Genomic DNA, 27,477 nt, shown 5'->3' with positions numbered 1-27,477 from the left:
GGTTTAGCGTTCTAATGCGACACGCGCTATGCGTGACGCATACTGTTAAGAGCATTATCTTTATATCATTGCCTTACGCAAATCTAACAGATCCGCCACGGCGCTCCTTGACCAAGTTGCCCTTGTGCCATTGAAATTAAGTCATTATGAGTTCATTAGTCTAGTTGTTGTTAAACAGCTTCTACGCGGATAACTGATCGCTGCATCCAGTCGCCCATCACCCACTCTCACTTCCCAGCAGTTACCACTTTCAATCATTCATTCAATCATTTTTATTTCTGCCTCAAAAAAGTGACAGAGGAGCTGCAGAAAAAGCTGTAATAGACAGCTTGACTGAGCCGCAGCCCCCATTATAACGGGCAGCAGTGACAGGCGACGAGAAAAAATAACAAAGAAAACAAAAGAAAACAATTCAGAGAAAAACACATTAACACCAAAAAAATCTTACCACTAGATTGTACATGTGGGCAATTTACATGTTCATCCAAACATCATTGCATAAGTATCTTTCAGCAGTACAACAAAAGCACAATGAATCAAACAATACAATTTAAACAAAACAAAAACACCTCTTAGTGCAGTTTAAAGAAAAAAAATCATTTTGTAACACAGTCTATGTATAAGCAACGCAGCTCACGATTAGTACAGGTAGACAAGTTGAAATTGGCAGATTTGTATGTGTTTAGAAGAGAAGGAAGTCTATATTGCAGGCGCTGTTTACCGGTATTTATGCGTGGTGTAGGCACCAACCAGGTGCCTACACCCCTTACTGCTTTTACTTGATTTACCGTATCCTTGGCTGAATATTCTTCAGCAAACTAATATCCCCGTAGTTGCCAGAGCGCAATCTCTAACCCTGACAAAGCCCCTGAGCGTATAATTAAAGCTTGGACTTAATGATAATTGATCATTCAGTGCACGCAGACAATAACACTGGGAAAACCACAACTTGGCTTGTATCCGTACGCACCTGGTAGTTGCTGCACAGAAAAACGCGAGAACCAGGCCATGAGGACCACAGCCGTTACTGATCCTTGAGCAAGAGTAGGCGTGGGCGATGAAAACGCCATATCGGTCTATTCAGGACGGAAGTACAGTCGTTAGCACGCTTAACACGAACGCTCCAGCACGTGTCTTCTATTGACATCAGCGACGCTGGGCGTCGTCCGCTGCGTCTGAGACAATATTAGAGTGGAAGCAGGGCACGAGCTGTCTCCAACCGCCGCAAACAAACCGTGCAGCATAGTCTCCGACTCAGCGCCCAGCCTTCAGGGGCTGTAATCAGTGCAAGACGCGCAGTCGAGCGTTCGTGTTAAGCATGCTGACGACGGTACGTCTTCAGGCGCTTGAGCTGTCATTTCGAGATCCAGACGCCGTGAAAGCCCACTCTTTTTATTGCGAAAGCAATATTACTCGCACTTTCAAGCCTTCGCGTGACCCGGCCACAGTCACGTTTGACCTTTAGCGGAGTGAATATGGGCGACCAACTCGCTCCTTCAGATAGCCCGGCTGCAGTTACGCCGCGCCGCGCACCTGTGGCGCTACTGCCGCTGTGACGTCATACCAGCTGTAGATTATGGGCGACTAACTCGCTCCTTCAGAGAGCCCGGCTGCAGTTACGGTGTGTGTTTGCCGCGCTGCGCATCTGTGGCGCTACTGCCGCTGTGACGTCATACCAGCTGTAGATTATGTTTTCTTGCTCTCAGTCGCAACAACATCAAAAACAAAATATAAAAAAATTACCGAAGACGCTTTGAGTCGTCGCGCAGCGGCGGCCGCTAGCCACGCGTGACCTGTAGACGCGGCGCACTGCGTTCCTTCAGTTGGAGGCGCTGCGCTTTTGCTTTCGCAACCTACCAGGCTTAACCAAAGCTAAGCCCTGGCACGGAAGTCCCTGTAAGAGTTAGGGGGGCCCTTACCTGGAAGACCCTGTTGGCGTGGTCCCTGACGGAGTCCGGATCGTCATCGTCTGGCCCTCCGCTTCCTGCCCCCGCCGTAGAGGAGGCCCCGCCCCCCGCGCCTGACGAGGGGTGGGCGTGGTGGGCTCCGACCAGGCTGTGGATGGAGACGATGATGTCCGTCATCTCGTCTCGCGAGATGATGCCGTCGCCGTTCAGGTCGTACAGCTGGAACGCCCACCGGAGCTTGTCCACGGGCGCGCCCCGTGACAGCGCGGACAGGCCCACCACGAAGTCCTGCGACGGCGAAGGGTTCACGAAACACGGCGCTGCTGCCGCTGCTTATGCTGCTATCACCACGTGACACTGCTTCACTTTTTTTTAATGCGACAGCATTAGAAACCCAATGGGGCCAAAGTGCGTCGTCGATCATAAAATTCGGTCATTGGCTGATGGGAAGTGATGCAAACAAACAGCAGCATTCTTATTGGCTAGAGGAAAGTGACGTCCCCAGGCAGGAGCATTCTCGCTGGCTAGAGCATAGAGTTTCTTACTATTACCTGGAGGGAAAGCTGGTGGCGCTGCACTTCGGCCACCATGGACGCTCAAAGCATCATGGGACGGTGAGCTACTTGTTGCGGGACAGTCGTATTTTTTCGGGAACACGGAGTGGCACTACTAAGATGTTTCATTCCGAAAACGCTGTTCGTGTGTGCGCAGACGACTTTCGCGCGAACGCAGTGTGCAAAAGCCATAGTAGTGAAACCGCAAAGACACACGATGCCCATAAAAGGTTTCACTTTTCCGAAATGCCATTAAAAAACCTCTTAAAGTATCTAAGCAGCAACATTTAAAAAAAAAACATATTTACTTTTAAAAATGCGCCTGTTAATCACGAAATATCAGTTTTTTTAGTGCTGATTACTTGACGAATAGGGAAGCTAGCCATCTCTAACTTTGGGCAAACTTTGCATTTACATACCTTTCTGCTCGTTTGTTGCAATTTACAGACAGGATATTGAATGTTAGCACATTCGTAGTTATCGAACAGCTTTATATTTTTATTATTTTTTGGCCAAAAGTTGTAGTTCTGCAGTCGGTAGCTCACCGCCCCATGATGCTTCGAGCGCCCATGGTGGCTGAAGTGCTCTTGAGGCCTCCAAGCAAACTCCCAGCTTTCCCTCTAGGTAATAGTAACAAACTCTATGGGCTAGAGAGAAGTAACGCCACCAGACAGGAAGTGACGTCACTTCCGGAAAAGACGTCAACAGGTGCTAATGTCATGGCATTCCGAACAAACAATGAAATTAGGTGCCCCTGGGAATCGCTACAGTTCGCTCACAATGCACAAGCCAGAAAATTCTGAAGCGATGAAACGTTTCCTACCAATCTCACAAAATGGCCTTAACTTGATAGTATTTCGTTCAGTGCTTCACATGTGGCAGCATTGTGCACATTTTTTTTTTCACGGCGCGAATGCTCTATCCTGAGTAGCAGAGCCGACGCTTCGAAAATCATCACAGACTTATTAACAAGCGCGAAACTAAGATGAAGACAACAGTAGAGAGATTTCGGCAACATGGAAGCTCTACGGAGTGCATGACGTTCTTCGGTCATGCACTACGAGAGAAGACAACTTCAATAAATTTTTGTTCGAAGTAAAAGTTGATTCTGTGGTTCTTATCTCTTTAAATGAACGTACATCTGACCGCGAGAGACTCATTTATTGCCTACAAGATGAATTTTAAAATTTTCTATAAACTCGATTCAAGCTCATGACGTCCCCACCATAAAAGACTCCGTGACTGCCGTTGAAGTGAGTGGCATTGTAGCCTAGCTTCCCGAATCCGGACGCAAAGACTCTGTCTACGCAACGCACTTTACTTGCGAAATCTGCCGGTGGTGGCGACACTTTTATTCAATTTTTCCCTTTTACAGCTACTAAAATTTTGTTTTGAATGAAAGCGGTCTTTTTTCGTTATAATCCCCCCGGTAATCGGTCGATACTAGCCAACTGCAATTTACGTTCAATATCAGAGTAGCATTTTTCATGCGAAGCAAACAGCTATACTGGTTTAGTACACGCAGAAAAACTGTCTAATGTTTTGTTCCCATTAGCCTCAGATATTTCTTGTCACAAAAATGATTTTGTACTCTCTTCAGTTCTATACACTTGTCCGTCTGAACGCACACTTTTTTTTTTTTTGAGATACGGAGCCACTCCCGGATGGACATCATGCCGTCCCTTAGTATCCCTTCCTTTATCATAAGCGACCTTCCGTTATCTCACAGACAAGGCAACGGCAAACACTCGCACTGAACAAAGTGTTCACCTATTTAACGTAGTTAAAGCGACTAGACATGCGAAATCATAAGTTTAGTGTGGTTGGCTAAACACATCGGCGCATCTAACGACGATATTAGACATCCAGATGAGGCAATATTTATTTTATATCTGCATGGGCTGTTGCTATGCTAGGTTTGGTCAAGGACACCCTCAAGGTCACACTCGCATTGGCTACAGCTGGTGCGACGCTCCTCCGAACTTACCCGAGCTTCCTTCCATTGGCTACAGCTGGCGCGACGATCCTCCGAACTTACCCGAGCTTCCTCCCATTGGGTACATCTGGCGCAACGCTCCTCCGAACTTACCCGAGCTTCCTCCCATTGGCTACAGCTGACGCAACGCTGCTCCGAACTTACCCGAGCTTACACGAGTTACCCCGAGGCTTCACATAAGATTCTTGGTTAGAATCATGTTAAGAAGGGCTTTCGCACTAAAACACAAAGCAGGACAACAATGACAGTACACATAGGGTCACTGACCTGGAAGGTTATCGTACCATTGTGGTCCTGGTCAAACGCCTGGAACAAGTAGTGCGCGTACTGGCTTACGTCTGCGAGTAGGGGAACACACGAGCCACCGTCACACTTCTTTCCTTCTGCAGTGTTCTAAGTTAGCATGCAGAGGTCAAGACTTGGGTGTTTCACAAGACACTGATCATATCCGGTCAGAAAAGCGAATTCCCGACAGTGCCAGATGCGATCTAGCGGCTAGGAATGAACAGCTGCATTGCGTCACTTGCAGTAGCCATTATTACAGTTATAATCAACAAGCTCACTGGTGGCTTAGGGGTATGAGCACCCGCCTTGCATCCGAGAGGTGCAGGTTCGATTCCCGGTGCCGCCGGGTACCGAGCGGTGGAACAATGTGTACGAGTTAATGGGTACGAGTTTTCGTATCAACTACAAATTAGTCTTTAACCCTCCGTGTACCTTAAACGCATTTCAAAACACCACTGGCTATATAATAAAGTAACTAAGGAACTACTTTGTAACGTTGTGAATACTTGTGTACTGTTAATACCATTGTTATTATTATTTGCTGTGTTGTTAAGCTCAGTGTGCTACTTGTGTTTGCTTCGTTGATTGAATATGTACCATCTTCAGTTGTCTCTTTGTTCTTACATTTTTTTCGCTGCACAGCTAGGAGTTTCATGACATTTTTATTTTACTGCCTCTGTTCTATGCTTTTTGTTTTTACAATTTATTGTTGTACTATCAATTATAGTTACTGATGGCTTAAAACTTGTTGTCATATGCTGTGCGCTTTGCCTTGTATTGGTTTCCTGGACTTCGTCAAGCTGCGTTAGCAGCTTTTATCCAGGAAACCATCCAGAAATGTCTGGTGAATAAAGTGAATTGAATTGAGTTTTCCCTTGGCCTAGGCGTCGGCTTCTTTTTTGAGAAATGCTTGGAAAATAAGTCATTGACCTCAACTTGTGTAAAAAAAAAATCTGCCTTGTGCCATGATGCTCTTTGTCCTAAGCTGCCTTCGCGCTACTAAGTTCAACATTATCATTTATAATCAGCCATTGCTTAGAGCCACGCTGTTTCGGTTTCTCCTGTGTGCGGCCCCAAAATTCCTTGCGCTGCAGCGGCGATGACAATGGCAGTTCCAAAAATGTAGAAACTTAAGTAGGTATTACTCACGCCGGGCTACAAACGTCACAATAAATGAAAGGTCTAATTATAATAGACAGAAAGTTAACTATTGAATATTAGTTAACTAAACTGCTACGCACCACGTCTAAGCTGATGCACACCAACCACTGGCAACGCTGCACCGAAGAAAGCGCTTTTATAACTCAAAAAGCCTATTTTAAAAATGGCGAACAGTCTTAGGTGAGGCACCTTGCAGGTTTACACCTCGCGTACCTGTCCCTTGTCTGATCACCTGACCCTTTCGCGAGTCTAACGGCACCACAAAGAAAACGAGGTAAGGCGAGACACATCACCTCCGTGTGGGAAGAACTGTGCGTAGATTTCCTTGAAGGTGTTCTCATGTACCACACCGGTGGGACAGACCTGCAGCGCCGCAGACAAACAGGAGGGGCAGGAGAAAGAGCAGCTGGGTAAGCAACGCGTGCGAAGTGAATTAAAACGCACCGCCACCTTACAGCATGCAAAACCCGACACGGACACGTAGTAACACCAAGGAAAATAGAACTCCAAGCTTCTCTTTTGTTGTTTGTTTGTTTCCAACATTGCCAGAGCAAGATGCTCACGGTGCTCAGCCGCACATTCTGATCCTTGGTCAAGAGGACACACATTTCAGGCCATATGAAACATATCAGACGTACCTCGTAATAAGAAAAGGCCTACAATTTCTTAAAGCCCTTAATTAAAACTTGCGGTACACACACTACTCATTACTACAGCTGAAGGCTGTCAACATGACAGGAAAAAATAACGACAGTCATGATTATCTTAAATCTCTGGCAGCGCTTGACTTTTAGGAGCAGCTACTACTCTCAAGTTTTTTATTATGTACAGATTAACTGTTTTAAACAAGATGAGCTGGACGTCTGGTGCTTTAGCCAGATATTCCAATGAACGTTCCTATTGTGGCTGCACGCTACCGTTCACCTCGCTGCCCACTGTCCTGATCATAGAATACTTCACTCCATCTTAACTCTTTGCAAGGCAACATGTGCACTCTTGTACTGTTCGCGTTTTCATTCATTCATTCATTCATTCATTCATTCATTCATTCATTCATTCATTCATTCATTCATTCATTCATTCATTCATTCATTCATTCATTCATTCATTCATTCATTCATTCATTCATTCATTCATTCATTCATTCATTCATTCATTCATTCATTTTATTTGTTCTTCACAACATGACGAACACATTGTGAAAGGGGCCAAGAAGAAAAGCCGTTCCTTTACGGCTTGAAAAAAAATCTTGGTCCCCCTGGCATTGACGGCAACGGACAACACAATCCGAAAAGAAATGTACAGAACAAAATGTACCGAAATATACAGAAACAAACAAAATTATAACTTGACATTTTTATGAATGATATGGCGACAACCTCATGTCACGGTCGGGGAATAAAGACAGTTATAATGAAACAGTGGCGAAATATCTCTGCAAGGTGTTTTGTTTATGAAATGCGTGGTGTGTATTAGGGACATGCAAATTAGTATTGAAAGCAGTCCCAACCAGAACTTCCAAGGAACTGATCGGTCGCAGTAAATAGCCTTGAAACAATGGTAGCCCGAAGATTTTGTTGTGCTATGCTTCCTAACGATACAACTGCATTTCCTTCAAATACGCAATGAGAGCAATTATGTTTGGCCGATGAATGCACCTATGAAAAGCTAAAAACACGTTTTCTCACTTCTCTGCCCGATGAACAACAAGACTACAAACGTATGAATAGTGAAGGTGTTACAACAACTAGCCTGCATCTACATGAATACGTTAACTTCGTGCAGCCAACACCATACGTGAAAAGATCAAAGCCTCAGCATCTTCGCGTTTTAAGGATGGCTGTCTCTGCTGGTGAAAAAAATCTTATTTTGTAGCTTTCGATACGGAGAGAAATTCATAGGTGGAGTGAACTTAATGAGTGTGGTAGAAACTCCCACATGTCAGTACTTGGACTGACAAAAACAAAAAAAAAAGTCAGAAATGGCAGCTTAGGTGGGATGCAACCCGACATGCCGAAGCGTCTCCGGCTTTCTGATGTTGAGCATAAAACTGCCGGTCCGGATCTCGGCCGTGGTGATGATCGTATTTCGATGAAGGCTAAATGTGAAAACGCCTGTGAGCACTGGTGTTTCGGTGCTGGTTGAATAACCAGCGACAGGCGAAAGAGAATGAAAAACTGGTTATTTCTATTTGTCATAACCGTAATACATTGTTAAGGCATGAAAAAAAATGTCACAGACTTTTTTTATTACTACCATTTGTTTAATGTTATCATAGCGCGCTGCTGCAGGTAATGAACACAAAACAAAGCACTTTCCTAAAATATGCTACTATACAGCGTGTTTCATTCAAGACTTCACATGGTTTTTAAAAATAGGCTTTTTGAGTAAGAGGAGCCCTTTTTTCGACATAGCATTGTCAGCGGTATAGTGCATCAGAGTACAGCTAAGGCGGCCTACCTATCAGGCTGGTCAACTAATATTACATAGTTAATTTTTTAACTATTACTGTGAGGATCCTTAATTACTAACAGGCGTGTAGCTCATCGTAAGTATTACCCATATCAGTTTTTAGAATTTTGAAAATGCGGTCACGCTAGGCTCTCTGGCCCTACAAATTTTGGCTATTTCGACGAGTTACGTGCCCTGGAGAGGTGGCTTTGCCTGCAAGCTTCTCGAAAGCGCATGTATTCTGGCGCGGTGGAGCCAAAAATGTATTGGGCCACAGCGCCAAGGAAAACGGCGTTTTCGAAATTCTAAAAACTAATATGCATATTACTTATGGTGGGCTACATGCCTCCCAATAAATAAGGAGTCTAGCAGTAATAGTTAGAAAGTTAACGATTCAAAATTAGTTAACCAGCCTAGCAGTTAGCACGTCTTAGCTGCACTCAGTTGTACTACACCGCTGACAATGCTATGCCGAAAAAAGCGCGCTTCTAACTCCAAAATCCTATAACAAGGGAGTAATTACTCATTGACATCCACAGCTTTCTCAGAAACATCGTGGTTAAAGAAAAATTCTTCCTGGTCCGGGGTTCAAACCCGGGACCACCGCTTCACCGGAGCAGTAGCTCTACCATTTGAGCTAACCGGGACGGCAAGCTTATGGTAGGGCGAGAGCGAATTGATCAATAACTCGAAGTGGGAACAGTGCTGGTCAAATGTTTAGGGGAATCCCCCAAGGTGGAGTAGATTTGAAATAAGGGAGTAATTACTCATTGACATCCACCCGAGCGCAGCCATACGGCTACAAAGCAAAGCTATACAGCTTTCTCAGAAACATCGTAGTAAAAGAAAAATTCGTCCTGGACCGAGGTTCGAACCCGGGACCACCGCTTCACCGGTGCAGTCGCAGGACGAATTTTGCTTTGACTACGAAGTTTCTGAGAAAGCTGTATAGCTTTCCTTTGTAGCCGTATGGCTGCGCTTGGGTGGATGTCAATGAGTAATTACTCCCTTATTACAAATCTACTCCACCTTGGGGGATTCCCCTAAACATTTGACCAGCACTGTTCCCACTTCGAGTTATTGCTCAATTCGCTCTCGCCCTACCATAAGCTTGCCGTCCCGGTTAGCTCAACTGGTAGAGCGACTGCTCCGGTGAAGCGGTGGTCCCGGGTTCGAACACCAGACCTTATTACAATTGTACTCCACCTTGGGGGATTCCCCTAAACATTTGTCCAAAATTTCTATTTTTAAAAATTGTGTAAACTCTCAAGTGAAACACCCTGTATATTAACTGTCTGTAGAAGCTTGCGCTCGCCCATTGCACATTAGGCGCATTCAGCGACGCAATAGGCAAATATGTATGTACTGAAGCCGGGCGTACCTGCTTGAATCCCTGGTACATGAACTTCAGCTCCTGTCGCGAGAACTTGGTGGCCCTGCACAGGTCCTCGATGCGCTCGGGCTGGCATCGCACCGCCGCCACTTCCACCTCCTCCACGGGGTCGTCGGCTGCGCATGCGCAAAGGCACAACAAAAGGCTGCCTTGAAGCAACTGCTTTCTCCTCTCGCTGGCCGTTCAGCCTCGCCCACAGAGAGACAGCGGACAAAGGTACAGGGAGGAATGGTGAGTAACGACTTTGAGAACGAATTATTTATGAAAGGCAGTGAAGAATCAAAATTGCCAACTCGCTGCGAATGTACGAAGTACAGCCTTTGTCAAAAGTAACCAGGCTGCATGGTTTTGCTTCTCAGTCGTATATTTAAATAATCTTGAGTAATTTGACAAAATTTATCTACTTCAAAAGAAAGCGATAAGGTGCATATTCCAGCTTAGTTTCAACCAGCATACAAGCCAGTACTTTGAAGATGCATGTATTATGAAAATTTTTGACATCTATAGTTTTCAACTGCTTTCTAGGTATAAGAAGGAGCTACTTCGTCATATTGATTATTTGGGGACACTGGCCTGCCTAACGCCGAGAGAGAAGCTGTATAACACTAGACAACACTCCCCGTGGCAGACTAAAACTCCAAGAACAAACTACGGATTACAAATGATTGCCTTCCAGCTGCCTAAACACCTAAACACGTTACATCATAAAAATATTGACATAATTAGTACGCCGATCCGTGACCTTTGTAAACATTTCCTGTGTTTCAAAAATTAGTCTGGTTTTATAATCTTTTCATTTTTCCTTTTTATTCAATGTTTGCATCAAAAGTTTGTAGTACTATTTTTGTTATTGTGATACTGTTGCACAATATGTATTCTTTGTTCCCCTGATGCCTTTGTATGTGAAGGGGCCGAGGGCTCGTCAAGCCTTGCTGGCTTTTTTCCTCGGCCCTTTTCATCGTTTTGATGAATAAATCTCTATTATTATTATTATTATTATTATTATTATTATTATTATTATTATTATTATTATTATTATTATTATTATTATTATTATTATTATTATTATTATTATTATTATTATTATTATTATTATTATTATGCCAGCCCTCAAGCTCTAAATCTCTGTATGGTAAGGAGGACCCCTGTCCTCAGCTTCAAAGAACTTTTCGACCTTAGGGAAAGCCGTAAAGGCTCTACTATACAAATGAGAAGCAAACCATGCAGCCTGGTTACTTTTGACAAAGACTGTACATTGTCAATGTACCGGGCGTCCCAACAATGACTGATGGATTTTGAAATTTAATTAAAAAAAGACGGAATGAGATAGAATTGTATCGTTTGCGGCCTTACGCTTAGGAAATCAGGGAATTTCATCCCTTAAAAATTCAAATTTAGTTTACATTTCCACTAACAGGTGGCGGCGCTACAGGCGATCTGGGTTATAATTTGTCGTACAGATTAGGCGGACATGTAGTTGAGCAGCGACTCCCGGGTTTAATGTATGCGGACGATATTGTACTGTTAGCAGATAGCCAGGAAGATTTACAAACTTTGGTTAATTGCTGTGGAGACGAAGGAGACGCTCTAGGATTCAGTTTTAGCGCAACTAAATCAGGTGTGATGGTTTTTAACGATACAACTGACCAGGTGCTTACAATACAAGGCCACGAAATACCCAAAGTGGCCGCATACAAATACCTCGGGATATGGCTAAACGAAGGACAGATATACACGGAAAAGCACGAACAGGCTCTTAGGGCAAAAGGACGAAGAGACGCCGGGATAATGAAACATAGGGCATTATGGGGGTACAACAAATATGAAGTACTAAGAGGTATTTGGAAAGGAATAATGGTGCCGGGACTTACTTTCGGCAATGCGGTTCTGTGCTTAAGGGCAGAAGTTCAGTCGAGATTAGACGTAAATCAGAGAGCTGTTGGAAGATTAGCACTAGGTGCCCGCGGCAAAACAACAAACGAGGCAGTACAAAGGGATATGGGCTGGGCATCGTTCGAAGCACGGGAAGCTAAGAGTAAAATACTATATGAAGAACGCCTGAGCAAATTGGACGATAACAGGTGGGCAGCTAAGGTATTTAAATATTTATACAGAAAGAGCTTTGACTCACAGTGGCGGAAAAGAACTAGAAAACTAACCAGTAAGTATGCAGGTCATGAGGACGGAGAAAGAAAGAGCATTAAACGACAGGTTAAAAACGCGGAAGTTATAAATTGGATGAATTCAATGGAAAAGAAACATAGTGTAGAAGTATATCGATGCTGGAAAAGGCAGATCAGGAAAGAATTTTTCTATGATAACTCAAGAGGCAGTGCCCTACTTTTTGAAGCTAGGTCAGGGTGTCTTAGAACGCGCAGCTACAAAAAGAAATTTAACGAAGAAGATGACACATGTGCAGTGTGTGGTAGATCTGTGGAAACAATTGAACGCCTCATAATCAAATGTGACGGTATCCATCCGGATGTCGATGCAGGCGCAGTCACTCTTCCTGAGGCCCTAGGGTTTAAAGATAACAATGGTCATGTAAATAAATCTGCAGTGGAAGTCAGCAAAAAGCGATTGGAGGATTGGTGGCTGAAAAGCAGAGATGTGGCATAAGGTTAGAATTGTAGGAAACCGTAGGTTAAGATGATGGCGATTCTTGATGAAAATTGCCAACACATTAAAAAAAACAAAAAAGAAGAAAAGCTGAGCATGGTGGCATTTGCCACCACCCCGTTTCAAAGGGGGCGCTCCTATCCATCCATCCATCCAACAGGTATAGCTAAAACGGAGCATATTTGAGTTCGTCATTCCGTAGTTCGCCGACAAGCTGATAGCGTGTGCTATTGAGATTGCAATTCTGCAGTACCAAAATGGTTTACTCCGTTGAACAGCGGGTGTTTATTGTGTTAGAGTTCCACCGCCTGCAACGCAGTTTTGTTGAAACGAGGCGCAGTTGCCAAAGAAAATACAGCGCCACGTTTCGGTGGAAATGTAAACTAAATTTAAATTTTGAAGGGATAAAATTACTTGATTTCCTAAACGTAAGGCCGCAAACAATGGAATTCTATCTCATTCTGTCTTTTTTTTTTATTGACTTTCAAAATCCATCAGTCATTTTTGGGACACCCGATACAAAGACGCATACCTAGTTCTCGGACAAAGAGCGAAGACAACGTATTGGTATATAAGGTTTAAAGACCCGTTGCGACACACGAGCTCCACGTGGCGAAGACGAGGCACAATTCTCAAAAGCTTCTCGCAATCATGCCAAGGCAATAATTTTGGTCTCTTGAATCATCTGCATTGCAAAGTTTGCCCATTGTTTCTTTCAGCTTGCAACATTCGAGTCTAAGAGAGAACCGTAGTCTCCTATTGTAAGCGAAGTCATATCGCGCAAGTGCAGTTACGTCGTGATTTAAAACCATACCGCCAGGGAAAGAAATAGTACCGCTTTCGAAAGAACAGGTTAACAATTGATTCTGTAAAACCCAACGTGAGCTGTAATCCACGTTAATAAGCTGAGTGTACTAGACATTAGAGAGTTGTAGTATTGCGGGCTTTGCGTAATTGCGTGCATAGCGGAATAGCGGGTCCAAAGTGCGCATGCGCAGAACGCTAACGGTAAAATAGCGTTAGCGGACGCACGCAATTTTCAGAAGTTAGCGGTGCGGCTTTTGCGTGTTTAGCGGGAAAACATGGCGGCGTCCTCCCAAGCGAGAGCCGCCCGCTTCAGCCGATTCAGCAGTCCTTGCGATTCCGGTCGGCACGTTTACCGGCAACTACTGGTGTAGTTGCTTTTCGCTATGATTTGCCTTGCTTCGACGATAAAGTATAAGCTGCCATTCAGTCCAGTTTTTGAGCTACGCTCTCGATTCTGGAGCGCGCAAGCCTAATGGGACCTCCAGCTGCACTGCTACCGTCTGCAACTGCCCGAAAGGGAGCCGAAACCTAGCACAAACGTCCGGAACGAAACAAAAATAGATATGGAGCTTTTTCGCAGTGTTTTATGGACTTAAATGATGTAAAGCGAGTTTATATTAAATTTCAAATAGTTTTTTTGACATTACACGTCATGTGATGGCAAATATTTTTGCTCGAACGGCTTGTAGTTAACATTGCCTTGACTAGATGGCGCTACCGCTTTACGTTTGTTTTTTCATTTTATTTAAATTTCGGGGTCATTTTGCAGACGAAAATAAGCACTACAGTAATAATTCGTTTAAAAAACTCGGAAATATTATATTTTGGCAAGGTAGCGGCAGTGTCGACCATTTTAGAGGGACCGTTCGCATCCGTGTCAAGCAGGTGGCGTTTAACGTTTTCAGAACGCTATACTAAAACTGTCTGTGAGGATAAGTTGCTTGCGGCACGCTAACGTAATTTTCCTTAGGTCCGCTATCACGCTAACGCTATACTAAAACTCTCTATTTATATTTCGACAATGTCCTCTAAGAGCTTCTAGGATCACGACCTTCAGCAAAAAAAAAAAGTGAATAATTCAGTACCGGATTTATTAAAGGAAATTGCTCAACGAAGGTTGTCTTCCCATTCTCAATACTGTCGGTTATCTTCATCAACGAAACAGCGCCAAGAGCTTATCAAGCTTGCAAGCAACAGAGAAAGGCGGCAAAGAACACTCATTAGTAAGCCTGCCAAGGTCGCTCGTTTGCAAGGCTTTGGCCAACTATCCCATTGTCCGGCTCGCCTAAGAATGCCGCCAACGCTCACCATTCGCACCAGCCGTTTAATTGGCCGTCTCTATTATAGGCGGAAAGACGGAGACAATCCATCAGCGCGTTATCACTAGCCTCCGAGTTAGGGGACAGGGCTGTTTGTTTGCGAAAGGCCGGTCAATAGCGATCAAAGTGGAGATCTTACGTCCACGATCACGGGACTACCGTGCGTCCGTCCGGCAAGCGATTGCGAGATCAGGTAGGGCGTATGCGGGGAATAACAGAGGCCCTCTTTTTCTAGGCAATCAGTAGTCTGTTCCCGAACGCCGTGCCCATAGTGTGTGTGCGGCAGAGTGTACGTGTGTATCTGTGCGTGAGAAAGATCTAGTACATGTGTATGTGCGGTTGTGCGTGTGTATGCGCGCGTGCGTGCGTGAAGTTGCGCGCGCTTGGCGCAAGTCGTGACGCAAGATTTGCGTAACTCGGCATTCCTAAACGACAGCGCGCGATTCTCCCTCGCGAGGGGACGAGATTGGAGTCCTCCCTCTGAGAACCTCCACGGTGAGTCGACCGACTCTCGGTACACACACAAAGGAGACTGAAAGGCTGAGGAGGAGGCATCGTTCTTGGGGAAGCGGGAACGGGCTAAACGGCTCCGCTCCATACGCGGCGAACGCAATTAGGAATCGCGATCGCGGAATAGCGTTCGCGCGCATTAATTAGGACTGATAGGTATGGGGAGGCGGGATAGAGGGAAGAGTGGGGAAGGAGGGAGAGAGGCCGACGATGCACTCGAAGCTGGGCTAAGAGTCCCCCGAAGCAGGTGAAGGAAGAAGGCATAATAAAAGCGAGACGACGTTAGGCTTGGGTTCCGTGCATCCGCTTAACGTCACTGCGCCGAATTTGGCTGCAGAGCGGTGTGAAGCTGGGGTAGCTGAACTGGCGGCTTCGGTGCTTGCCGTTGAAACATGAGGTCGCTAGTTCGATTCCTGTGGACGTGGTAATCGCGCCTTTTTTTGTTAATTTCGTTTTCAAAAGTATGGTCGTATAAGGCACTCTCCCCACGCGCACACACACACGCACGCACGCACACACATACATACACACACACACACACGCACACACACACACACACACACACACACACACACACGCACACACATGCACGCCCATGCACGCACGCGCACGCATGCATGCACATACGCACACACACGCATGCACACACAGGCACACAAACACACACGCACGCGCGCGCAGACACACTTGTCGCAGCACAGGAAAAGTTAGTCGCGATCAAAAACTGCCATGTTCAATCACGAGTCACGTCGAGGTGTTATCCAGGCTGGTCTGCAGGTTATCAAGTTATAGAGGCGAGTTGTGGGTCATGCGGGCCAGCGGGGGCGGGGGGGGAGGGGGGGGGTGTTCTCGTGTTCTCGAGAAGGGTCCTTTCTACGGTCAAATGTATCTACATCTCTGGCCAGTGCACAATAATGTCAGTGGGCGATTTATTTGGTGGAAATTATAGTAGTTAGCGTCGCTGTGAGTTCTCGATTCTTTGCTGACAGACAACAGCCTGGCAATATTCTTCATTTGCTTAATTTCTGTGCGAAAACTACTTCACGATGTCAAACTGCCTCACCGAGTTTGTGTGAAGCTTAACCTTGAGAGACACCTTGGCCAAACCGTTAGTAAATAAATAAATATTGCAGCGACAGGGATTTGAACCAGCGGCAACGCGAAAGCATCGCTGGCCATTGCACGAGAGCACTATGCTGTCGTTACAGCCGGTCACGCCTCGAGTTAAATGCGCTGTGAATTGTATATCGTCGCCTTCATCAACTAAAACTAGTATTGAACTAATATACAGACTGTGGCGCTGTGCATTGCACATCGTCGTCTTCACCAACTAATACTACTATAGAAATAATATCGTCGCGAAACGGGCCGACAACCGAGCAAAGCACAACGATGAGCTAACCACGCTTAGCACATGCTTTTAGACGTCTACAAGACGTCTACTAGACGTCTAGACGTCGACACGGTTTAACTGCGTTAAAACCATGACACTTTTTTTTTCACAGTGCTTCCCGTATTAACGGCGCTTTGAAGAATCCTTGAGTCCAATGAAGAAGATATGGAGGGTTAAATTCGCAAGGGCGATAAGGATATGCAGCGGAGATGTTCACCCATACCTATAGGCTGGAATTTCGCAACTGTGTCTCTGTAGACGTCACCGTCGCCACTAAGTATATAAGCTTACAGGGAGTGCGCACATTGCTTCGGGAGCCCGTTGGTGGTACGTAGGGTAGCAGTTTCGCCTCACGCGAAAGTAATCACTCGGCCGTGTGAAGCTCTCCGGGGAACCCATTACGGTGTGCGTCGCAAGTTCCGCACGTACGATCTGAACTGCGCGCACTAAACGCCAGCTGTCACAGATTCTTCAGGGGAAGGAATGTGGCGCTGTCGTGGTGCGCAGGGAATGGAAGGGGGGGGGGGGGGGGGAGAGAGTTTACCGGCTTAAAGCACCACCTGTCCCCACATGCGAAGTGGAGCGGCTCTTTCGGAGCGACGGGAGAGGGGAAATGAGGCGGTTAGCATCGGAACGGCCGGTTCCGAGGAGGGGAGAGAGTCTGTGTAATAATGCTAAGGCTCTGCTGACGTTAAGGCAAGCAAAGTTTAATCTGCACATCTTGGCTAGCATTTCGCTTCTGAAAGTTGCGTAAGAGCGGCGCGGGTAGCAGAAAGTTACGAGTGAAGCGATTGCGAGCCAAGCATGAAAAGAAGATGCGGGACACGTGGAATGTGCAAATAAAGATTAAGTAGCGCGTGTCTTCCACGTCTGTGCCAGGCTCAGTCACGGCTGGCTCAACCTAGCGCACTGCGCCCAACTTTTCGGGACGAATCACGAGAAAAGAGGGATTTGGGAAAGGGAAAGGGAAGGAGAGGTCGGGGGGGGGGGGGGGGGTGAGTCTTCCAGCAATCGAAGGAATGACGGCAATCGTCGCAATCCGAGCGAGAGCTCGGGAGTGTGTGTGAGGAGGCGGAGTCTGGGGAATGAATAAACCATGCGGCCAAACGACGAGGCCTCAATTATAGGTACGGCGCGCGCTCGAGTTATTAATTATGGCCGAACAGAGGGAGACGCACGTCACCGTTTTTGCGTGTGCGTTCGTTCCTTCGTACGCTCGCGTGTGTGCTTGCGTAACGAGGTATACGCTGCTCCAATGCGCGCGTTTAGAGCGTTCCCGCTCCCTATAGCGTTCCGAGAAAAACGGTACGCAGTTCTCTTTTCGAAACTAGCGCAGGAGGAGGAGAACGAGGCGCCCGACGATTTTCTCACCCAACTCAAAGAGCGCGTTTCGGAGAACGACGGCAGAAAAGAGGATAAAGGGGGAGGGGGGGGGGGGGGGTGCAGCGGAGGCTGAGTGTATAGGGTGCTGAGGCACGAGCGATTGCGTCTAGTCACGGTCTAGCAGAATCGGCAGCGCTCTGAGCACCGCGAGTACTTACATGTGAACGGAGGTGATGGTCGCACTCATCTCTCTCCTACTTTTGAAGGGAGCGATTCGGGGAGAGCGCAGCGGCGGCCGGCTTCCCGTCGAAATACCCAACAGAGAATATTCTGTCGTCAAATTAAGATTTGTTCATCATTTTTACTGAATTTTCGATACTGTTGTGCTGTCCATTCGTAGTAATGATCAAATTACAAAAAAAAAATACCGCAGAAAGATTACAGCACTACAAAAAAATAGTACAAAAAATTGTGTCGCTACGACAAGATATTTGACATATTTTAGGCGCGATTCTGTCATGTTTATTTTTTACTGGGTGGAGGATATCACTACGGGACAGAGGGATCCCGATTGATTGTTTTTCGGGTAAAGTCCACACACAGGCTGACATAAAATATATAAAGCCGGCAGCTGTGTGCACTGTCACGAATGGTGACGATAGACACGGTAGTGTACGACGCAAAATCAAGGTGGCGATGAATTAAAACGACTTACGGGGCGAACTTGTGGCCAGGAGCGACACCGAGGAAGTGATAGCAGTAAATGCGCCTGAAGGTGGTCAGAAAGCTAATATCCACCGTTTTCGACCATGCTCGGTTTCAAGATGCCAGCGGGCTTTCTAGAGCAGTGAAAACACGTACGTATATCTGGAACGCGTAAAAAATGCTGAGCGGAAATCTGACAGTTCCTGAACGCTCTGGTCCAGTCTGACGCATACCAAAGTGATCAGATCACGTGCCGGGTCAGATATGAAAATCACGTATGAAAACATGAGTCTTCGCGGCTATCTGCTGTGTTGAGTATTAATATGGTGTCAGAGTTGACAGAAAAATGTTAACTTATAACCGGTTGGGTTCTAAACATAAACTTGTGGGTTTCCGGAGTTTAAACGCCCCATATGCACAAGGAAACGTGCATATACAGATGATCTGGCTTATTGCGAAAGAATTAAACCTTTAATAAATTAGTCTTCAGGCATCTCAAAGTAAATGTCTTGGTAGTTGGGAGGAAATAAAGGCAGCAATTAGCAGCAATGGCAATGAAAGTTTAGACACGCTGACCTGCCGGTTTGATCCAGAACGATTCCTTGTGACTGCGACAACGTGGCTGACCAATTGCTGCCATTAATTACACTTGGTTATTGAACTTCTTAGGACTAGCACAATTCCCATGACTATAATATAGACAACATATTTTCGTCTGCATTCCCCAAGGCATGTTTTCTGAGGCATAAGCTCAGAAATCCTGCCCCCAAACTAAAATCGGTAACATTCTTGCACTTATATCACACCAAAAATGGGTTACTCTAGTACAGAATGGAATTTTTTTACCAAACAAAACATGACTAAGCTTCAAAGGCTTCAGGGAAAGGCTGCAAGGCTAATATATTCAACATTTAAATTGACCGACTCTCATACTGAACTCAAGGCAATTCAACCGCATCAAATAACCTGAACTGTCAACAAGGAAATACTGGATTTACTTCATCTATTCACTCATTGACAATTAGTTTGCGTGGGAGCCCTGCGTATGCCTATACCATCTACGCACCCAACACACGCGAAACCACCAGACGTATATACTAACACTGTAGTTTGCGAAGAACCACCGGCTATCAATTTTCGTTATTTCCGAGTGCGATATCCGTTTGGAACCACCCAACAGCTTAGTCATAGTTCAGCAGCAACGGTTATTATTCTTTCTATCAGATATATTTTGTTTTCGTGTTCTGCATTTCTTTTTTGTGCTTTTAGTGAGAAGTGCCCGTCCTGCTTAGACTCCCTTATGGTCTGCAATATGTTCTAAACAAACACATTACGCCAACATACGCTCGTAGAGTCATTAACAATGGTATTCCTCTAATGGTGGCAATTGCGGCCGTACTCATCACCAAACTAGCAATGGAAGAATCTAGAAGCTGAATGGAAGAATTATATTTTTCTTTATCAATTCTTACTACATGTCCACATGTATTCACGTGGACTTTTAGACCTGTGTAATGAATATAAAGATTTTTGGTGTACTTGATGGCATCTACAGGACCTTTATCGCCTGGAGGAGCTGATTTTTGTCCCAGCAAAGTAACTTTAACACGGATTCACGGACAAAACACTGCGGCTTCAAACCCAACGGTATACAAGTTCAGGTAGTCCAGCGCTTCTAAACGTGTGAACGAGCACCTCAAACTCCAACAATCCAATGGCGGCTACCGTTTGAGAATTCTCCTAAAGCTTGCAACCCATACTTGAGCAAACGATTCTCAAGCTGCAGAACTTCAGTACCTGAACGGTGGTTTCTTTGATCCTGATGAACAGTAGGACCAGCTATTAAACAAAAGTAGTTAGTAAGCTCGCGACGAATTATAGAATGAGGATTGTCATGCAAAAAAATTCTTCTATGGCACCCGAATGAAAAGAAAGAGTAACATTTGACAGCGTTATAAAATATACGTTCCTTGTGACATGGCAAGCAATAGTCGAACACAGTTTCATCTTGCGGCGGACTTCGAGGTACCGACCGGCCGCTCGGGACGCACAGTCTGCTTCACAGTGTGCATCTCTTCCTCCAGCCTCTCCAACACGACGGGCGATTTAGTCTCGGGCAGCGAAAGTGCCCCAAGACCAGTGAGTGCCGCCGTTAGGCTTAGCGCAGCCATCTCTGGGACAGCTCCACCCAGCCCCACGACGTCCAGTATTCCGATCATTGCCGGTGCCAACGCGGCGCCCAGCCTGCCCCAGAAGTTCGCTGTGAACACCGCCAAGCTACGACTGGCTGTGGGGAATACCTCTACGCTGTACGCGAAGAGCAACATCACGAATTGGTTGAGCAGGACACCGGTCAACCCGTACAGAAAGACGACGGCAGGATACCGGTGGCCTCGCACGGACAACATGACCGCGCCGCCGCCAGAGACGAGGCTTAGCAGGCAGAGGAGTAACCACAGAGTAGACCTGCGTCCAAGCCTGCGCATAGACCTGTAAGTAACCACGGACGCCGGCACCTGGATTATGGCGACGCCGCAGCTCAAAGGGAGGTCGGCACCGCCGAAATTGGTCCGCATCAGTGCGTGACTATAGTACGAGAGGATCGCGACAGACCAGCACCAGTACAGCACGACAACCACAGGCCTAAGCAGAGATGAGCACCACAGACGGCCGTAACCTTGGTGGTCCGGCAACGCTATGTCCTTCTTGGAGGGCGGCGGGCCGTGCAGCACCTGACTTGTCAAGGCTCTCCAAATCTTCAAGGCTGTGTCGGCATCGACTCTGTTGAGACTCGCGGCTCGGAGCACGACTCGTTCGGCGCCCTTCAGGTCCCACGTCGCCAAAAGCCAGCGCGGCGACTCTTCGGTTGAGAAGATGACAGCGACGCCCAAGAGGGAAGTGGGTACCATGATGATAGCCTGTGTTGCCACCCAGTTCCGGCTGAACGCGCCCAATGCGTAGACGCAGAGTGGTCCGGCGGTCAACCCGACTCCAGTGACCAGGCAGCAGTACAGCGCTCGGCTTGGCCGAGCAGTGACCTCGAAGAGAAGAACGTACGTAGTCGCCTGGACGCCGCAAGCGGACGCCGACACACCGAATCGAAGCAGCGCAAATGCCGTGAACGTGTTGGCGAAGCAAACACCCAAGCCGCAGCTCAACAGGCCGAAGACAGCCACCAGGACGGCAGGTCTACGGCCGACCTTGTCTGCCATATGGCCGGCGGCCAGGGTACCCAGCATGGCGCCGCCCATATAGAACACGAACGAGGCGGACACCAACCAACGGCGGTCGCACACGAGGTTCCAGTCGCTGACGATGGTTCGACCGTGCTCGGACACGTCGTAATCCAGGCCATCGCAAGGCAGCCTGGAACGGTTGCGTGCCATGATGGAAAGAGGTGGCATGAAGCGCTCGCAACGCTGAGGCAGGTCTTGGTCGTCCATAGGCTCGCTGATGGCGCGCCAACGCGCCGGCGTCAGGTTGGCGTACTCGGCGGCGGGACGGCACCAGTGGTCGACGTGTGGTGCGAGAACCCCATGCAGAAGGTTGTGACAGAGCATGACGAAGTAGGCGCCCGTGGCGCACAGGAGCGCCTCAAGCTGGAAGCGGCCGCTACCGAACACGGCTGCAAGGTCTTCGGCTATCATCCAATCTGTGTGTCTGGAAACGTGGAAGTGAAAGTCGCTCTCCGAAGAAGCCTCGCTGGTGTCATATGTAGCCGGAACCAAGACGATATGTCCCGATGAGGCTCGCGAGGTTTCAGAAAGAGCGACGCCATCGTCGGCTCGTACGGAAGCAGAGACGTTTCGAGGATCATCGGCGGAGCTCACCGAAGGCTTCTTGGACGTCGCGGAAGGCGTATCGCTGCCAGGATGCTCAGGTGGGAAAGTTTTGTGGGCAGCGGCCAGGATGGAACGACGACGCTTCGTGGGGGATCCACCCACGTTTGCTCTCTGGCTAGCCATGAGGGGAATGCCGGTGTGCGACACCCTCGGGACTATGTAGCCGGTCTTCTTCTGTTTCTTCTTCTGTGAAATATTGCCTAAAAGGGCCGTGAGCTCTTCCGCTTGGTTAAGTGATGGTTCCTGAGAGTAACGGAATGGATTTTAAGAGGCAGCAAGTGTATCAGGGTGCGGCAGAAAGTTAAATGGGCGGATGAGATAAAGAAGTTTGCGGGGATAGGGTGGCCGCAGCTGGTACAGGACAGGAATAATTGGAGAGACATGGGAGAGACATTTGCCCTGCAGTGGGCGTAGTCGGGATGATGATGATGATTGTGTGATGCGAGGGAGAGTTGCATACTTTGCAGAAAATGAAATGCGAGAAGTGAACGGGTAATTTGTATGGTTTTAAATGAGATTTAAATATTATAAAAGGCGCTATTCAATCAAAACAATTTTCCCCGAACTCGTAATATGAACAGCCCGCCGCCAGACATTTATGCAACTGCTTAGAAATTTCTTTTCTTCTTAGGCTATTTATTGCGCGCTGCTCCAAATTAGTTGTTGCCAAATTCACAGAAACACCTAGTTACCCCATGAGTTGGCAAAGCGATAGCATTAGACGCTGTTCATGCCTTCACCGGAAGTGACCGCACTTCCACTGTAGTGACGTCACTTCCCTCTACCCAATGGGAATATCCGCTGTGATGACGTTACTTCCGTCGAGATAGTCAGAATATCCGGTTTGGTGACGTCATTTTCTTCCAGCCAATGGGAAATTTTATGACCGACGAGCTATTTCTTCAGGGTCTAGAAGATATTTATAACGACTGCACAGCTACCATAATTCTCCATAAAGTCAGCAATAAAATTTCAATAAGGAAAGGTGTCAGGCAGGGAGACACGATCTCGCATATGCTCTTCACTGCCTGTTTACAGGAGGTATTCCGGGGCCTGAAATGGGAACAGTTGGGGATAAGAGTTAATGGAGACTACCTAAGTAATTTGCGATTCGCTGCCTTGCTAAGTCGTTCAGGACCTGAACTGCAAAGTATGCAAAATGAGTTAGATAGGCAGAACGGAACGGTGGGGCTAAAAATTAATATGCAGAAAACCAAAGTAATGTTCAACAGTCTACCAAGGGAACAGCAATTCGCAATTGGTAGCGAGGTGCTGGAAGTAGCAAGAGAATATGTCTATTTAGGGCATCTGATCCGGATCATGAGAGGGAAATAACTAGAAGAATAAGAATGAGGTGGAGCGCATATGGCAGGTTCTCTCAGATCATGAATGGCAGTTTACCAATATCCCTCAGGAGAAAAGTATACAACAGCTGTATGTTACCGACACTCACCTATGGGGCAGAAACGTGGAGGCTAACAAAGAGGGTTCAGCTTAAGTTAAAGACAACGCAGCGAGCTATGGAAAGAGAAATGATAGGTGTAACGTTAAGAGATCGGAAGCGGGCGGAGTGGGTGAGAGAGCAAAAGCACGTTAATGATATCCTAGTTGAAATCAAGAGGAAGAAGCGAGCCTGGGCAGGGCATGCAATGCGAAGGCAAGATAACCGCTGGTCCTTAAGGGTAACGGAGTGGATTCCAAGAGAAGGCAAGCGTAGCAAGGGGCGGCAAAAAGTTAGGTGGGAGGATAAGATTAAGAGATTTGCGGAAATACGGTGGCCGCAACTGGCGAAGGACAGGGTTAATTAGAGAGACATGGGAGACGCCTTTGCCCTGCAGTGGGCGTAGTCAGGCTGATGGTGATGACCTATTTCTTGCCCGATGAGGTTTTTAATGATGCCGCATTGAAAAGGAACTGAAGAAGCGAAACAATCTGTTTATCATCTACAACGGCGAAAGTACATATAAACAGCGCTAAACGACAGGACGAGATAGAGGAGTAGACAAACACGGCGCTGATCATCTACAAGGAGCAGCAAGGAACAGAGGAAGTTAACTAATTCAGTGTGCTCTGGCCGTATACTCCGCTATTGGGTGTGAACACCAGAGAAAGGGCGGTAACTTCCAGGTAATCCGCCACTCGCACAGACGAGGAAGTGCTAGTGGCAGCCCTGCTCCAGTGCTGGCGAATGTATGGCTCAGGCCCGAGCGTGTCATATCATTACGGATGTCATGTTACCGAAAGCAGAACCCACTATTCAACCTAGCTCACTGATATGCAAGCAAATGACAGCAGAAGCTTGCAATTATGGCGTATGAAACCGAAGCAGACGCCATTTAGCCTCAAGAAAGTCCTTTGTAAGGCCACCGTCATAAGTTTATGAAACACGACTTAGACGAAGTATTTTTTTTATTGCAAGTAGGGCTATTGCAAGACATTTAATGGTGGATTGTGTAATTCCCATACCTTGAATTAAGCAGGAAAAATTTATCACACAGCAAGAGAGAGTGGAGAAGGAAAAGCGGCGATGTTAACCAGACGGAGTAGCCTGTGTGCTATACCTTGCAGTAGGGAATATGGAAGAGGGCATATAGAGAGGAAAAAGGTAGGAGAGCTGAGTTCAAAATGAAGAGTGCCATGTAAGCAAGTAGGAGGGGTCTGTGTATGGCAAAGTCACAACGTATCGCGCAAGCCGAACGCCCTCAAGAAACAGGAGCAGTGTCTGGCAGTCGAAAAGAACGACAGAGCCGTGTAAAAAAAATGACAAAATATTTTGTCACTTTGTCTTAACGACAGATTTTTCTCCTCTTTTGCAGTATTTGTCTGTTGAATTATAATGTTTTTTGCCGTGCTTTTATGTAGTCACTACGTAAAATTCTATTTACTACAAAAATGTCTGCTGTTCCTATAAGTTCATCAGCAAAAACATTACAGAAAAAAAATTGCTTTCCGACTGTGAGCTAGCACATTTTCAGAGCTGACGATCTCTGGGACAACGTTCAACGGCCTTCATCTCTGTAAGCAGCCGAGGGCCAGGACGGCCAAGCGCACAGTATAGAGAATGTCTCTCAGAAGTCCCACGTGGGACATGCAGTGTGGAAGTGTTCGAATGCCTCGTCACACCTGCAACTAAGTCAGGTGGAGCTGTCGGTAATTCCTACGAGGAAGAAGTATTGGTTCGTGAACGCAACGCCAAGACACCGGCGACATTGCAAAGCTGCTTCGCGACGCGGTAGGATGGGGCGGAATTCGGCGTTGTCAGAAAGAGTCCAAGGAATGTAGGGATGAGTTTTGAGAACCTGTCCGAATTGCATGAGGCAAGCGTGGTACCCCGAGCAAGCGGTCACAGTCTACTTGCAGCTTCTACTCTTGAAGTGCTGCGTTAAAGGCTGTGACGAAATTAGGTTTTTGGTTTGGTTGGTTTGGTTTATTGGGGTTTAACGTCCCAAAGCGACTCAGGCTATGAGAGACGCCGTAGGGAAGGGCTCCGGAAATTTCGACCACCTGGGGTTCTTTAACGTGCACTGACATCGCACAGTACACGGGCCTCTAGAATTTCTCCTCCAAAGAAATTCGGCCGCCGCGGCCGGGATCGAACCCACGTCTTTCGGGTCAGCAGCCGAGCGCCGTAACCACTGAGCCACCGCGGCCGGTCGAAATTAGGTTTTTCTGTTCACTAACGTTTTGTCCCATAAAATTTTGACTGCTGGTACGTACAGGCGCGGACAAAAGTAAACGGAGCATGCAACTGTCTTCGAATATTTTTCACGTGTCACCTAATTGAAATTTCCAGGCAGTGGTGTGCGCATGCTGGTAGCGGAGGTTGGTGGGCTTTCTTGTAGACAAACAACGCTTCTTCATTACCAATGGAGAAAGCGTGATTGCACTTCGAACGCAATAGCGTGCTCCGTTTACTTATGGCCGCGCCTGTACCTCTCACAGTACACTATAAGGCGTACGATAACGGCTGGTTACCTTCACGCCGCGAGTCAAACCGGTTTTCCGTCTACTCGTATAACATAACTCTTACTACCTGGCTGGCACTTAAGACCACACAAAAAAAAAGAAAATTCACGGGGATGCAATTCAGTGTGTGTTCGCAGCGCTACAACTTTAGCAGATGCAGTTACCGAAAGTGGCATCAGGTCCCTTCTGATGACGTCACATCCCTGCAGTCAATAGGAATGCTCCCGTCGGTGAAGTCAATTCCCTCCAGCCAACCAGCCAATGGGAATGCTCCTTTCTGATGGAGTCACTTTCTTCCAGCCAATGAGCGAATTGAACGTCCGATGACACATTTTCCTTCCCGATTAGGAATCTAATGCTATCGGTTTAAATCAAGTCCCTCCACCGTACAGTCCATAAGCGCATCCAATGTCAGCAATGTTTGTACCACGTGACTGTGGGTGGTAGATTCGAGAACGCTCAGGCACTCATGCTGTACATGTTTCAGGAGGAGCTCGTCACTAGAGTCTTCGGCCACTTAGCATGCTATCAAGCAGACGCCATTCATCCGGAGAAACATCCTTCGAAAAGCTGTGAAGAAAGTAAAAGGCGAGTGAGGAACGGAAGAGCGGTATAACAACAGATAGAATGCCGCTTGCAGTGATTCCTCTCCACGACATCTGCACATTTAAAGTCGACTAGCTTCCGATGGTTTCCTTACAGCGCATAAAATCGAGACGGCGCTATTGAAGGGGCAAAAATGGTTCCAAAAATGCAACAGTGCTATGAAGCTCCGGAATTTGGGGAGACATAAATCCGTCTAAAGCGCCAACATATTTGTTTTGTTATCAACTGCGCTTTTTCTATTTATTTATTAGAAACACGAACCCGTCGTGCGTGTGATATTTTGCTTGTGATTGCCTGTCTTTGCTACTTGGTATATAAGGATTGTGGCCCAGTCAAGCTCTTCGGGACAGCTTTATCTGCAGCTCCTCTGTCACTGTAGTTTTGGAGGCAGAAATAAAAATATTTTTTATGTAACGCGCTCCCTTCTCCATAAGCAGTTGGTTACTCACTACCCTCATCCATTACTAACACTGAACCTTCAAAACAAACCATTCATTTATTTCCTCTCACTTTGTTCGTATCATTTATTCGCCTAATCCTAAATTTTCATTTTGATTCCTCTCCTGCAAGCCCGCTTATGGCCTGCAGTGTGTTTCAAATGAATAAATTAATACGCACAAAAAAGAACAGTTTTCCGAAT

The 27,477-nt window shown here is 46.7% G+C and overlaps 2 protein-coding genes across 2 annotated transcripts in view; both read right to left on the bottom strand.

Moving 5' to 3' along the window:
- The window catches only part of LOC149332472 (A-type potassium channel modulatory protein KCNIP1-like), a 164,902-nt gene that overhangs the window by 13,906 nt on the left and 123,519 nt on the right, over positions 1–27,477 (bottom strand). Inside the window, exons 2-5 of the mRNA XM_089558085.1 lie at positions 9,736–9,863; positions 6,197–6,266; positions 4,725–4,795; positions 1,920–2,195 (exon numbers count right to left, since the gene is read on the bottom strand). Of these exons, the coding sequence (XP_089414211.1) occupies positions 1,920–2,195; positions 4,725–4,795; positions 6,197–6,266; positions 9,736–9,863 (545 nt within the window). The remainder of the gene's footprint in view (positions 1–1,919; positions 2,196–4,724; positions 4,796–6,196; positions 6,267–9,735; positions 9,864–27,477) is intronic.
- On the bottom strand, positions 20,427–22,388 carry LOC149332474 (solute carrier family 22 member 16-like). Its single transcript, XM_089555764.1, has one exon. The coding sequence runs from the start codon at positions 22,386–22,388 to the stop codon at positions 20,427–20,429; it is 1,962 nt and encodes a 653-aa protein (XP_089411890.1).

This window comes from Amblyomma mixtum, chromosome 8 (genome assembly GCF_055824585.1).
Source record: "Amblyomma mixtum isolate Tamu chromosome 8, ASM5582458v1, whole genome shotgun sequence".
Taxonomy (NCBI): Eukaryota; Metazoa; Arthropoda; class Arachnida; order Ixodida; family Ixodidae; genus Amblyomma; species Amblyomma mixtum.
This window is presented reverse-complemented; position numbering and strand designations above follow the sequence as displayed.

Coding starts and splice junctions, on each gene's coding strand:
- LOC149332474 (XM_089555764.1), bottom strand. CDS start 22,388: ATGGCTAGCCAGAGAGCAAACGTGGGTGGATCCCCCACGAAGCGTCGT.